General features: G+C 42.2%; 1 protein-coding gene across 5 annotated transcripts in view; it reads left to right on the forward strand.

Annotated features, from left to right (window-relative positions):
- Positions 1-15,203, forward strand: part of anks1b (ankyrin repeat and sterile alpha motif domain containing 1B) — a 355,962-nt gene that overhangs the window by 250,337 nt on the left and 90,422 nt on the right. For all 5 annotated transcript variants that reach the window (XM_033615279.2, XM_033615280.2, XM_078165475.1 and 2 more), the window contains one exon: positions 14,390-15,048. In XM_033615279.2, coding sequence (XP_033471170.1) covers positions 14,390-15,048 — 659 coding nt within the window. The remainder of the gene's footprint in view (positions 1-14,389; positions 15,049-15,203) is intronic.

Here is a 15,203-nt window from a genome sequence, read left to right on the forward strand (position 1 = left end):
CAGCTAATGATTGTGACATTTCCAACAGCACTTGAAGGCAGCACTTCTACCGCTCTCACATGTAATTCATTGAATTTCCTGTTGCCTTAACACTTTCTCAAATCAACGATCCAGCCTTAAAATAATTTCCTGTCATCATGAATCCAAGCAGCGGCTCATCAGAGTCCTACCGTACCATCTTGATGTGGGTTTGTTAGCATAGCTTAGCCCTAACCTAGTGCTAGCTTAGTGCCTAAGGCTCAGGGAGCTGATAATGATTTATCCAGGCCAGTGGCGCTTAGGAAATAGGGTTCAGTGTTAAATCTCTGCCATGACTGACAGCTCAGATATTACTCTGTAGTTTTTAATAAAAGTCATTGCGGCCCCACAAGAGACGGAGCGATGAACACGGTGCTATCAGTTGTTTGGATCATCTCCCAGCCCCTCCTGCCAACACACACTCACACACACATACACACAGAAAGACATCCCAGTGTATGAGAGATAGTGTGTGTAGTATTTATAGTGTTTGTGTGTCTGTCTGCATTCACTGGCTTGGAGTCCAATTCAGTCATTTATCACAAAAATGAGGGAAACAATGAAGGCAAGGCAAGTTTATCTGTAAAGCACCTTTCAGCAACAAGGCAATTCAAAGTGCTTCATAGAAGGTCATTAATAAAACATACAAGGGACACCAGGCAATACAGAAAGACACAAGTAGGATTTTAAAAAGTATAAAATACCATAAAATAGAAGATAAAAATAAGCAAATACAGCAAGACAAATCATCACTGGATTAGAATTTACAGTGCAGTGTGAGATATGAATAATCTAACTCAGTAAAATGCAGTGGCAAACAAAAAAGATGTGAGCCTTGATTTAAAAACAGAGTTGGAACAGAGTTGTTCCAGATATGTGGTGCATAAAAACTGAAATTATTTGGCCGTTAACCATTCAGGGCTTTATAAATCAGTAGATGTAGTAGTAGAATACATTTTTTGACACACAGGAAGCCAGTGTAAAGATCTAAGAAGTGAAATGCTGTCATCCACCAAGCAGCAGTGTTCTGATTCAGCTGTAGCTGAGGGATCAACTTTTTAGAGAGACCTGTAAATGCAGCCTTACAGTAATCAAGTCTACTGAAGATAATGCATGCATGGAAAAGTTTTTCTGAATCCTGCTGAGACATAAGTCTTCTAATTCTTGATATATTCTTAAGGAGATAAAAGGGTGATTGTTGTAATTATAATAATGTGGATGTTGAAATTTAGGTCCCTGATTAAACCAAGATTTCCAGCCTGGTTTGTGGTCTTAAAAGTTTGCAACTGAAGTTGAACACTGACTTTTAATTGTTCTTCTTCAGCATTACACACAGTTATTTAGCCTAACCTTTGTTTGGAGGTCGGCTTGCCACAGTAGTTGGTGTTACCACTGTTACACTGTGTTCTGGCGTACACCGCTGACATTACTTACCCACCACCCCCACTGTCATTTTGCTTTTTTGTCAATATTCAGTGGAACAATAGACGCTACAATTATAAACTGAGAGTGTCTCTGTTCAGCAGCAGAGTAGCAGGAGTCAGATTTCACTTATCAAGTTATGAGAGTAAGGAGAGTTTACCAAGGATTTGGTGTTAAAGCGAGCCAATTTTCTGCATCAATTCAAGGTATAAATGTCTTAAATATTACCAAAATAAAAGTCCTCTGCTTCTTTGATGTTTTAGTTGAGTGGGACAAATGCACATTTTCTAAATATTGAGGGGAACATGTCCCCTGCATCCCCCTTGAAATCTACACCTTTGCCCAATAGGGCTGGGCAACATGAGGATATATCACTATCGAGATATAAATTGCATTTTTTCCCCCCACATTTTAAGGCTGCATTACAGTAAAGTGATGTAAATTTATCAACTTGCCAGATTTTCTATTTGTTTTAATGCTTGTCTTAACCAACTTAGTCTTTATATCCACATTATTGATGATTATTGATCAAAAATCTCATTATGAAAGATTATGTTTGCAGTTCTCCATTAACCAGCTCACTATGGCTGTGCCCTCTTGTCCAATTACAGACCATCTTGTTTTGTAGATGCATTTCTGATGAATGATAGTGAGAGTGCTAATCTCACTGAAAGACACAGTCTTTTCCCTGTGAAAATTTTATAATAAAGTGGTGTTTTTCTAGTTAAATGCTTTTAATGTGAAGCTGCAGCTATAGGAAATGTTTGGTTTGCATCAGCAGAATCTCAGAACAGCGTTCTACAGATATTGAGCATCGTGGACGAATATTTTCTTTTTTGTAAAATGTCTGGTGTAATTCTTAACAGCAGTGTTGTCGAGAGTTCATTAACCAGTGGGAAAAGTTACTCACCATGGCATCTTTAGCTGGGGGAGATTTTGGCACATCTTATCATGTGTTTAATTAATCACTAGCTGATGCTAGCCAGATTTTCTTGGTGTTGATTTGAATCCTGGTGATTCAACATTTGGCTTCAATTCAAATACCATCAAGGTCCTTAATCTCTGCTTATAGCTTGTTAGAGATATCACTAAGACGGGAGGTTTGTGGAAGCTGATGCGACAAACTTCTGACCTTGCTGGCTGTTCACAGTTTTCATTATCGATGCAGTCAGTGCAAAGAATGTGGTTGGTTGGGGTGGAGGCAGATGGCGTGGCAGTCAAGGTAGGGTGAATGTAATGCCAGAGTTAACCAGCTCCTCCATTTTACAAGTGAATCCCAGAAGGACTGAGGCAGGGGAGAGGGGAGAGTGAAGGAAGGAGGAATCAGGAGACTGATATATGAGTTGGTTGTCTACACACTGACATTGACGCTATGATGTTTTGTCTTTGTGTCGCTGTGGCTGTTGTGTGTCAGGGTGAATCATCTTGGGTCTGGTCAATGGGTGTCCCTGACTGAACCAAAGATGATGTATCAGTACGTCAAGGCCAGATCTGCTCAGGAAAGAGATGCAGTGTGACAACTTGTCAGATCTTTTTCGCAGAGGTTTTTTGTGTATTCAATGTCATTTCAAAGTCTTTGTGGCTTTCATGTTTATTTTGATAGGAATCAGCATTATTTCATGACATGACGAACAAGGTCTTATTAGATACATTTCTTGTAGTGAACTGCTGTGTTACTGTGTGAATGGCTTTACCACTACAGATCATCTCCCCAGTTTCTTTTACCTCCCATCCTGACACATAACCTCCGGCTCTGTGTCCCCACTCTGTCATTTCTCTACCTCCTGCCCCCCTCTGTCATCCAATCCCTCATTCTGCCACTCTCTTATTTCTCCAGCCACTTTCCCCAACTCTCATTTGCTTCTGTCTCTCTCTTGCTGCCTGTCATTCACTGTTATGTGCTCCCCGCCCGCCCCCTCACTTTCCCTCAGCCTCGCTGCTATTCGTCAAGCCTTCTTCAGCTTTTCAGTTATGCTGTATTGCTACAGTTTGCCTCTCATAACTCATTTGCTCTGGCCCTCTTTTTTCTCCCTCGCTCTGTCGCCCACTCCCTACCTCTCTCTGTATTTCAGCTTTTACCTGATCAGCCTCCTCTCCCTTTTCCTCCTCTTCTTCCCTGTGTCTCTCCCTCTGTTTACTTTCTGTCCATCCTGAACGCTAGGCAGTAAACCAGTGGTGTTGACCACTGCAGCAAACATTTATTAACGAGCAATTAAACACGTCTTGAGTTCATGCAGCATGTGTGAAAGGAAGGGAGAGGAAAGTGGATTAATTATTTCCTTATCAAGGATATTCAGTAAAACTTTACCAGCCATGACAGCAGGGCTGGTATTGTTTCAGTTTGCGTGTGTGTGTGAGTGAGTATCATCATGTGGTCCTGAATACACCTGTTGTAGGGGGAATATCACAGTGCTTATGAACACTTTGCCAGGTGTTTATATGTCTGTGGACAGCACTGTGGAGCAGTGGGTAGCATTGTCACGTCACAGCAAGAGGGTTCCTCGTTCGGGAAGCTCCTCTGTGCGGAGTTTGCGTGTTCTCCCTGTGTCAGCGTGGGTTTTCTCCAGGTACTCCGGCTTCCTCCCACAGTCTAAAGACATGCAGGTTAATTGGTGACTCTAAATTGTCCGTAGGTGTCAATGTGAGCATGAATGGTTGTCTGTCTCTATGTGTCAGCCGTATGATAGTCTGGTGACCTGTCCAGGGTGAACCCTGCCTCTCGCCCAATGTCAGCTGGGATAGATCTATTCATGGACTAGAGACTTATGCTAGTAACGGCGCGAGATGTCAACATTAATGGCGTCCTCCTCAGCTGTAACATCAGCTAGCTCAGTAGATGCTTGCTTCCTTCCGTGCCGTGATACGATCGAAGTTTGTAGTTTGATAGGAAGAAAATAGTTCATACATGAAACTACTCACAACAAGGTCTGTTGATTATCTTGAGTAAGTGGGTCATGATTTCTGCAAAGAGACATTGCTGTTGAGTTTTTCAAATAATTTTTCGGGCATTTTGAGCACCACAAGCCGAGTGCCATCTAGTTCCATTACATTCAATAGAAGGCAGACATCTCCATGACTGATATCTCCAACACTCACACCAAAACAATCTAGACTGATAAAGAGCTCTACAGGTAAGAGGAAAAAATGAGTTTTGATTTTGAAGTGAACTGTCCTTTTGAGTTGCAGATCATCATAGCAGCTGGTGTGATCCCATCCCCTCAGCCACCATCTGAAAACTGTGTTCACATTTTTTTGCCCTCCATTCACTTCATCATTTTTGGGATTTTGACACTGTATGAAGGGCCTCATTTATCACTGAGATGCCTTATTCACCACCAATTAAATCTCGCTAAAGTGAAGTGATGGGTTGCATGAGAAATGGGGGAAATTATTTTGAAGGAGTCTGTTATATCACAGGCTGATATGAGCAGGTTAACGACCTAATCTATGCAACTCAATATAGCATACTAATCATAAGCATTTTTTTAATTAGGTAGTGTTTTCACAGTGGAAAATAGACAAGTATACTCAGAGTAGTCAGTATTTGCACTGAGAAAGCACTCCTACTATTTGTCTCACAATGCAAAAAGGAAATGGAGGAGCTGCTCACAGCTGCAAAGCATTAAAGCAAACTGCAGATGACGACGAGACAGCTGGAGGAAGATTTTAGAAAACAAACATAGAGGAAGGTAGGAATCTTAGGAAACATCTTTGTGACGTTTTATGAGCAGTGGTATTTGAAAGTCTTAGTTGCATAGATGTTTGTGCCTGTATACACCTTTATATACCACAGGTGTAACTAATGTTAATGATGCTGCATCCATTCAAGTGTACTCATTCCAGGCCTTTGATATTGTGCATGCAGCCTCACTGTCATGGCTTATTGGGGTCCATAAATGGAACAGAGATGTTGTTAATGTTATTAGTTACACCTGTTTTTCCCCGCTATGACAAGTTAAAATATCTACTGTGAAAAAGGTTTATGACATCACTCCCTGTTGTTACAAAATGGTAAAGCACACTGATTTCCTCTTCTTTACTGCAGTGTACTATCATCTATACTGTGTACTATATAATGGCTGGAACATTGTGTAGGTGGGACACAGCACAAATGTATGTATCCAAAATGTTTAGATACTATCAGGGCTGCAGCTATCAAGTCTTTTAGTAATCGAGTCATCTATTGATTATTCTGTCGATTAATCGTGTAATCACATAAGAAATACTGTGTTTTTAATTAAATTACTTTAGCTTTAAAAGTTTAGACTCACTCACTATGGTCAAGGGGTGCCTTACACCTGCTGACCCTACTGACTTCAATCCAAATTAATATACCTGCTGTGCTTGAGTTGAGCATTTAGGCTCCATTTTCTACTGTGTGTGTGTGTGTGTGTGTCTGAGAGTGATTGAGGGTGTGCATGTGTCACTGAGTGCGAGAATGAGTGAGTAAGGGCCAGGTGTGCATGTATTAATGTGTGTGTGTGACTAACATAATAACATGAATGAAGCTCAGGCTTTAACAAATTGACTACAGCAATTTATTTTCCGTGTGTTGCTATATTCCCTAACAAAACTTGGGTAATACACGATACATCACCAGGTAACATGAGCCACTGCATTGATTTCTGTTGGTATCAGCCATTATAAAGCCATAATATATATACATTGTTTAAACGTAACTTGTGTGTCGGGTCCACTCGGCAAACTCGATGCATACACCGTTTTCTACTTAGATGTTGTAGCATTGAGGTCATGCTATTGTGGTATGCTAATTCTGAACTGTTTTCTTTTCTGCTCGTAATGATCCCACACATTTTCTTTGGGGTGCCTCTCGCTCTTTTCTTGTCCCTCTTCCTCCATTGTTTTGCAATCTGCGCTTTATGTTACAGCTGTGTAGGCTATCTACAGCGAAAGTAACAAGCACGTTGTGCAACAGAAACACCCATCCATGCAAAACCCAGCGCACTGTATAGTTGTAGTTGATTTTTTCATAATTGAATTGTTGGAGTTACTTTAGGAATCGTCTCAGCCCTAGATACTATAATGAGTAATGAATTTAAGTTTTTAAAAAGATGTCTTCTTTCTTAGACTACACAGAGGAGAGCTGCAACAAAGGGTTACGTGAGCTCTGTCCCAATTCCATAGTAGCTCATTCAAGCTTTATCTAATCATCATTTGTCTGCTACTAATCACTGCGGAAAAATAAATGTGTTTTATGGTGCGACAAGGCAATGGTTAAGGTTTGGTTAGGTTTAGGCAACAACACAGAGTCCGCACATGCTGTGTTCCCACTATGTATACCGATCATACCACCCTCCCGATGGCAGGCTTGAGATGGACCTTCAGTTAGGGCGGTAGCATTTCTAATCCTGCCAGTCTGTCTCCAAAGCTGCCATCCACTCTCCTCCCTGCAAAGTATTGTCCTAGCAGTGGTGGTTGAGGTGGAGGGTCTGTGGGGTGCATTAGCTAGCTAATTCTTGTCTCGTTTGTGGTCTCATAAACAGTAAATTATTCCAATTCAGTGCCCTGTTGCTGAAAAGAAACCCCAGAGAAAACACTGACATGTGAAATACATTGTGATATTGTGGTTTTGTACTGTAAAGCTACTTTACAGTGCATACATCTGCAGTTAGCTTTGTAACATTACTTGATAAGGTAAACTGCAAACAGCAAGCTAGTTGGTATCATGGTGCCAGTGGTCCAAAGGAAATATAGGTGCTCATTGCAGATAGTAATGTACCTCTCTATACAATTTCAATTCATTTGCCAGCATTCTATCAACATGATGCCTTTCTCTCTGTTCAGTCTTGCATGTCACATCACTGTTTTGGCTGATGCCCAGGTGCTCACTCGTGCCTATGGAGTGCAAGCAGCAGGGTGCTGACTGCATCTGTATAACGATCAACAGTGTTATTAATAACAAAGGTTTTCTGAGAGTTACATTCAGAGCCTTTTTTTTCTGCTTCATGTTTGGCTCATCCATTTCCTTTGAGCACTGCTTTGTGTCACAGTACTGCAGTGTCCAGCTACAGAGCACTCAAAAGATCACAGATCTGGAATTGGGACGCAAAACCTGTACGCATCTTAAACCACTGGACCCGTCAAGAGAGATGAATTAAAATTATGTTTTTCTATAAATAGATATAGTGTTTAAATACATTGAATAAAAGCTCAATTTCACATCTATTTCTCTCCCGCCCACTCTCTTCTGCTCTGCCTGTGCTCCACTGATAGGTGGGTGGTGGGAGGATGTACACAGCTGAAGGTTTAGCCTTTCACAGCTTTAAACTTGAGGAAGTGATGATGTCACACACCATTGCATCAGTCTGTCAGTCAATAATATACATTTATAAATCAGTCTTTATTGGGCGCCATGTAGTGATAGTGGTGACAAAGGCAGATGCTGATTGATCCTTAACTATTAAATAATTACCTCTGTACACGTCAGTAATACTGAGACACACTTGTCTTCAGTTGTTGCACAAACAAACATATATGTTACTGCAGTTGTTTGTCTTGAGATGAACACCAGCTATCCAAATACCAATCAGTTTGTGGGCTGAGCTGCTGCATGCCACAACTTGTGTATTTATGTGTGTGTTTGCGCGCCAGTTTCGCAATAAAAATGCAGGTGTGTGGAGCGATGCAGCTGCTGTTTCACCATCTGATTCTTAGATGTTTGCTGCACTTCAGCAGAAGCAGGGTGATGAGTTGCCTTTAATGTGCACAGTAAATACAGCACGAGTGTTCCTTAGTTTGAGATACTGCTCTGGATGCCCAGGTAAGACGCACACACACTCACACACTCTAGCAGAAACACCCACAGTCTTGTACAGAGGACAGTCAGTGATCTGTGGGCTCAGGAATGGATAAGTAATGTATGTAAGTAGGGTTAAAACTGTAGACAGACGTAGATTCTGTGAGGTCACCCATTGGTTTGTTGAATCCTGTTTTGAAGCCTCTAGTGGCCATTATGGGAACTGCAGTTGTTGGCACCATAGCATTGGCTTTATTTTTCAGCCCCAGAGGTTGCTGGTTGGTTAAAACAAAACAAAGAAGAAGTTGATTGTTCGCAGGAAGAGAAAAGAGAAATAAGAGTTCCTGCCGGAGTGGAACCAAAGTAGTACCCTTCCTGTAATTAGCCACAAATTCTCAGCTCGTCAGTATTCTCGTCAGCTCATCTGATAGGTTTTCTTCTCTATCTGTACCTGAAATACATTTTTTTCTTCGGGAAAAAAGAATCTTGCATGTAGCTCTCCTGCCCTTTTACTCAAACCTTTACTTTTTGCGCTTGCAGATATATCAGCACTGCCTCTGTAATTTTTTCCGTCTAGACAAACACACTCACACACACCTGCTGATTTGATTGCTGTGTTTATCAGCCGTACACTCTTCCCTCGCTCTCCCGAAGGCCGAAGACACTCAGCCACCCAAAAAAAAAAAAAAAAAAAACCTAGGAGAGATGCCGGTGCTGGGGCTCTCTGTTGCCATAGCGATCAACCGGCTCACCTGTTGCCAAAGGTTCTCATCTTTAAAAAAGAGGAGAAGCACACAGAGAGAGAGCGATAAGGGATTGCAAAAGAAATGCGTGGCAGGACCAAGAGAAGCACATATAGAGAACAGACGGTGTGAATGAAAAATATGATGTTGTGTTTAATTGATGCCTTCATGGTGCACTGAAAATGTTGTAACTGGCTGTTTTAATCCCACCTACCAATGCTCCCTGTATAATTAATCTTACCCAAAAAAGATTTAAAGATTGTGCAGCCAGTCACCGTGACGTCTTGTCGTGACAACGGTCACTTCCAGGTAGACAAATGGCGATTTATTTCAATTGCGGAGATATGTGAAATCGGGAACTGCCCATTGGTCCAACAGCCCATTGGTTCGACATCCCATTGTCCCGACCATATTAAACCCATTGTTCCGAAGTCCCGTTGTTCCGAAATCATCACGATGCCCTGTGGTTAAGGTCTGGTCAGGTTTAGGCACAAAAACCACTTGGTTAGGGTCAGGAAAACATTATGGTATGGGTTAAAATGCAAAAGAAAGTTGCAAACACATAAGCCGTGAGCCTGCTTCGCCTCAAGCCTTTCCCAGCTGAACCAGAGCCGCGGCGCGCCGTCAAGACAGAAATACGCCCGCCGGGAGCCATTCAGCACCACGGAGAGCTCCCCACACAACCCCGACCCCAGAGTTAATAACAGGAGGTTATGGTGTTTCACTCTCTTCTCTCTATGGCACTTGTATCTCGACCAGTAGCCTACTTTTGTCGCATTTGCTGATCTTCTATGGTACACAAATACAGTATAGCCTAGTATAATCATATCGGAACAATGGGACGTTGGACCAATGGGCTGTCGGTCCAATGGGCTGTCGGACCAATGACATGGACCCGTGAAATCAGCAAACTTCAAGATTTCTGTTGCTGTAAGTGTAACGTCTAATGATAAATAGTTCAACACGGTGGTCTGACCCATCCAACATTTCTACTGTGCTTTTGTTAGATGTTGTTTTGCTATCATTTTTGAGAAAACAAAATCTATCGACACGAACGCTAAGCAAGTGGTCACGCTCAGCAGTCAGACAGAAGTCACGTTAACTTACACAGCTGGTTCCCACATCATTACTTACTATTAGTTCCCCTGTAGTAGGAATATTTTCCAGTAAAATTACGGTTTCTGTCAGCCTGGTGCTTTTGAGGAAACAGCTTCAAGGTCCAGTTGGAAAGGGCAGTCTGACGGCTGGGTAGTGGTGACAATACATTATATATAACGTATACTTAAACTGATATTGCTCTTGTAGGTTGGCCTTCTTTCAGTGGGCTAAAAGCTGAACAGTTGAGGCAGCGTTTACTCAGCACAGTTTGATTTTTATATACAAGACACAGGGGATTTATTGTAAATAAGCATTGTGATTTGGTCTATAGTAAGTCTTTCAGATTTGTACAATCAACCAGCCGTTATCTTACCAGTGTCAATGTAATAACTCATTCAATGACATAACGTCAATGGTCAGTGTTATTGATTGATGGTCAAACTGTACCGATCACCACAAAGACAATGCAGGATAAACAAAGTGAAGACTCAGTGTGCATTTATGCTGATCTTTGGGCCACTTACTGTTTATCCTGTAAAATGCGGAGGATTAGTCATTAGTAAAGAGTTTCAGCTTGTGTTGGAAATAATGACAATTTCGGTCTATACTGAGCTTGAGGATGAGTCATTACCTGAAGACTGTTAATGGGCGTTTTGTACTTTATAACACAGGAGACCAGTACAGTGGAGGTGCAGTTAAATTGAACATTCATATTCCAAATCATATAAAATTGCTCTCCACTTGAGGACTGATGTTAATATCATTCCACTTTTCCCCCACTTTTATTCTCCCACAATGAGAAGAGCTCGAGCATCACTTGTTTTAATCATCTTGAATGATTCCAGACGGTCACTGTCATGTGGTTTTCTCAGAAACAGCAGCCAGTGACTTTTTCGCGGACTCATTTTTCAGTCTCAGCTCACATTATGTAATTGTTTCATATGGAAATGTGGCTGGATGTGCCGAGGATAGTCATGAAGTGCTAGCTAAAACTGGCTGACAACAGAGACTCTGTGTGTGTGTGTGTGTGTGTGTGTGTGTGTGTGTGTGTGTGTGTGTGTGTGGGTGGGGGGTGGAGTGGGGGATTGGGGGTGAGGAGGTGGCAGGCAGCAGGACTATGTGGTCAGATGAGGATTGTAAATTCTGTGTGTGTGTGTGCGTGTGTGTGGGGAGCAGTGGGGTACGTACAATTATTCAAGTGACAGCTTTGCTTACAAGACTCCATTTATGTGACTGTGGACAGGCACTGTTTGTATTCATTCAAATGACTATGTGATTATGAGACTGCATAGTCTTGTGTGTGTGTGTGTGTGTGTGAGATTCTTATCATTGTTTACGTGACCTGGAACACAATCTTAACACACAATGACAGGGAGCAGAGAGGGAGATCTGGGCTACACACACACACGCACACACACACAGTTTTCAGTTATTAATAGCATGCAATGTGACAAGGCAGAATATTATCTTGTATTATAGGTTAATCAGCAAATGACTTGAAAACAAAATCAGATCGTGAGAAGCCTGTTGCAGATTTCAGAGGTGTGTTTGTGTTTATGCGGATCAGAGTGATGTCATTTTCATTTGCTGATGGGTTACCATTCGTGACATTAAAGAGCATACCAGCCGTTCTGCCTGTTCTAGCCAATTATACACAAATGGTACAGCTGCAGCACACTTTAAATTGGTGCTAACCATTATGTTTGTGCTTTAAATTAGTGCTGTGTTGTTGAGTTTTAAAAATGTATGAATCTGTTTTTTAGCTGTTGCACTGTTAATTTGTTTCCATTCATTTCTGAACAGTGTAAAACTCTTGAGTAGGGACTCTTGAAAGTTGCTCAAGTCACACCAAGTCTACATCAATTATCTCAAAGTTACGTTGTACAAGGTAATGAATGTAGTGTAGACTTTCCATTTCAATCTTTTACAAACTGCATCACCATCCAATGATAATCTAACTTTGATTAAAAAAAGAAAATATTCTGGCAATTGAGAACATACAGTGGAAATAAAGGAAAACAATGGTTGCCGGGAACAGTATACATGATTTTAGGTAAAGTTGCATTCATTTATTTTATTCTTCTTCTTCGTTTGGCCACTTGGGGGCAGTGCAACAAGTGTACTGATATTGATCTTTGTTAGCAAACAGTTAGCACACATGAAGCAACATTAGCATTAATTGGAAGTTGTGTTTGTTTCCACTTTGGTCAGTCTATCACCACTTTCCTTATAGCTCTGTGTTTTATCTCCACTGGCTCACAGGGGAAATATCTTTAGTTCAGTCAGGAACACTTAGGTTGAAGAAAACTTAATTTCCATTTGCGGTGTTATATTTGGCAGTATGGCTCTGTTCTGGGGCCTCTCTGCCTTTCCTCCTTTCATGCGCCTTCATGGAAAGCCAAATACAGAGAAAGCAAAACTCCCTGCCCTTCCATGCGCCTACATGGAGAGCCTAAGGCAGTTGACTCCCCCAGGGTTAAAAGGGCAGCGCCACACCTACTGTTAGGTTTAAGACTTAACAGCCCATTGAATGGTCATAAACAATTTCAACATTGTGAAGCAATCACCATTTTGTTAGGTTTCACTTTCATCTTTGTTAGGTTCAAGCTCAAAAACCTCATGGTTAGGTTTGGGAAAAGATATCAGGGTTCTTCCCGGTGAGCTTTGGTTTCAGACAAGACACAAATCCCAGTCTCCTGTGTGACTTGAACCCCGCCCTCCTGTGTTAAAATTATGTGTTTGTTTGATCCATCCACCACCAACACCCGTCTCTCTCGCCCAACATGGACTTTCCTGCTCTTTATACTACATCACCAAACTTCAACCTTTGTTCCCATCGAAATAAGTATGGCCATGAGAGGTCACAGCCTAACCATAATTGTAAATGGCCATTTCATGGCCTGATATTGGCCTTTTAAACCTAATAAAAGGTGTGACAGGCCCCTTCTAACCCATATCTATGATGCTTATAACCACTGTGTAGCAGTCTTGCTACCTCTGTGAGTTCCCCCAGCACAGACTCACAGATTCAGCACTCCATTTATATGTAGTACTTTATTAACTACTGCCCAGTTAACAACAACAAAATCCATCTTCAATATGTGCCTGTGGCTGCCCAGCTCCTACAGCACATGTCTCAGTCCATTCAGTTATGAACCAAAACACAGGCAGTGACCATCTCCTTCTTCTGGGCAAGAGTTCTCGAGAGCCAGCACACTACTGCATTAAAAAGAGAGAGATGTAATCAGAGCAAGCCAGCAAATCCACACCTCTCCCCTGCAGCTGACTACAAACCACACCCACCTCCACACACTGATAACAACCATTTAATGGCCTGATTTTTTTGCCTCTCATACTTAGTTTACACCTCTACTAATCATTTTAAGTTGATGAATTTGGCGTTTAATTTCAGTCAGTGTGTTGGGAACTTTATTATGGAAACTGTAAATAAATAAGAGCAGGGCTGTTCCCCCAAGGAGCTGAGTTACAACCTGAATCTCACTGGAACATAATGTTATTCCTGTGCTACACTCTTGTATTAAGTTGAAGATTTATCCTTATGAGTTTGAGCAAGGTGGCACCGCTCTGGCAAAGTGTAATAAATAATCGTATAAGAATAAATAATGCACCTCTTACTTTCCATCTTGTATCAGGAGGAGTACATCTTTTAAACATGCGGGACAATCAGTGTGACCTCAGGTGTAACTAGTTTGCAGATGTGAACATAAGCATACGCAAACTGACAGGCGAGTAATCAAGCAGACACACAGGGACACACACGCAGACGTGCATCTACAATCGCACAAACACTTACGTACAGAGAATCAAAAGAAGCTTTCAGCGGCTTCTCTTTCACCCCACTGCACACAGACAGTGAGCATGCCTCTGAAAGCATTCCCTCCAAAAAAATAAAACCAGTCAGTGGTGTAAGAACGTCTGCCCAGATGAGTTCATGCATACATGCACAAGTTCAGACACCCAAACACACAGTTTTGCACCCAGACAGTGAAGGAGCAGAGGTGTAAAATCCAAGTCAGGAGTTCTTCTTTTTTTCCTTGGAGGAACAAACAGCTTTACAACAGGGAAGCAGAAGATGTATTACCTCGTTCTTATCTTCTTATATGCAGCTTTGGTTGTTTTGCAGTATTTATTTATTTCTTGGCCACATTGATTTCCTCTCCCTCCGTTCTGTTGTGTATGAAGCATTTTGCTCTAAACTTTTGAATATTATTGTGTGCTATGTTTGTGTGACCTCTGTCTTGTTTTTCTCGTAGGGTAAATTTATTAGTGTGTCGTCTCTGTGATTGAATCCTAATCAGTCAATGTTTTTGTGTGTATATCCTCCATGCAGACGACGGACTGTACCAGCGTGACCCAGCTCCTCCTCCTCCTCTCTGCTCTTCCTCCACATCTAACGCTCTGTTGGAGGAGCGCAGGAAGAGCCACGTCCCAGAGGAGTTTGCAGGCCTCCTTCATGGCTCTTCCCCGGCTTGTGAAACTCCCGATACACCTTACCATCTTTACAACCCCAAACCCCGAAAATATGCCTCTACGGACGTCCAGAGCAGCCTGCTACAGACCCCGGAGTTCAGCATCGTGATTGGAGGAGGACCCACTCAAATCTTCTCCAGGACAGGGAGCGAGTCATCACCTCAGAAGACTGCCAACGACCCCAAGAAGCCACAGGTTGTGTACCGGACTATCTTCCACACAAGGGTCAACCAGGACCAGGCCCGACCCACGATATACGAGCAGGCGGATCCACCTTGTGGCTGGTCTACGCTGGGCCACCCACCGTCCTGCTTATCTGGTCAAAACGGGGAAGTTCCAGAGTTACGGGGGACACAGACAGGAGGTGTGCCCAAGGGCAGTTTATCAGGTGCTGGCTACGAAGAGAGGGCTTGCACCCTGGGGAGGATGAGGTCCATGCCCCGTAGTGTGTTGGACCTGCAGCTGTCCAAGTCTCTGTCCAAGTCTGATTCCAACCTGGTAGCTGTGTCTCCCATACAGGTAAGACTTGAATTGTTTTGTAAAATGACACCTTCTATATGCAATCAAAGTGTTAATGAGAGCATGATATATAACAGAGAGCCCTGCATTTATGTTGCATCATTAAGGCGAGCTAAAATATTTTTTTTCTGATGTTTGACTCTTCTGAGACATTT

The sequence above is a fragment of the Epinephelus lanceolatus genome, chromosome 23 (genome assembly GCF_041903045.1).
Source record: "Epinephelus lanceolatus isolate andai-2023 chromosome 23, ASM4190304v1, whole genome shotgun sequence".
In the NCBI taxonomy this organism is placed as follows: Eukaryota; Metazoa; Chordata; class Actinopteri; order Perciformes; family Serranidae; genus Epinephelus; species Epinephelus lanceolatus.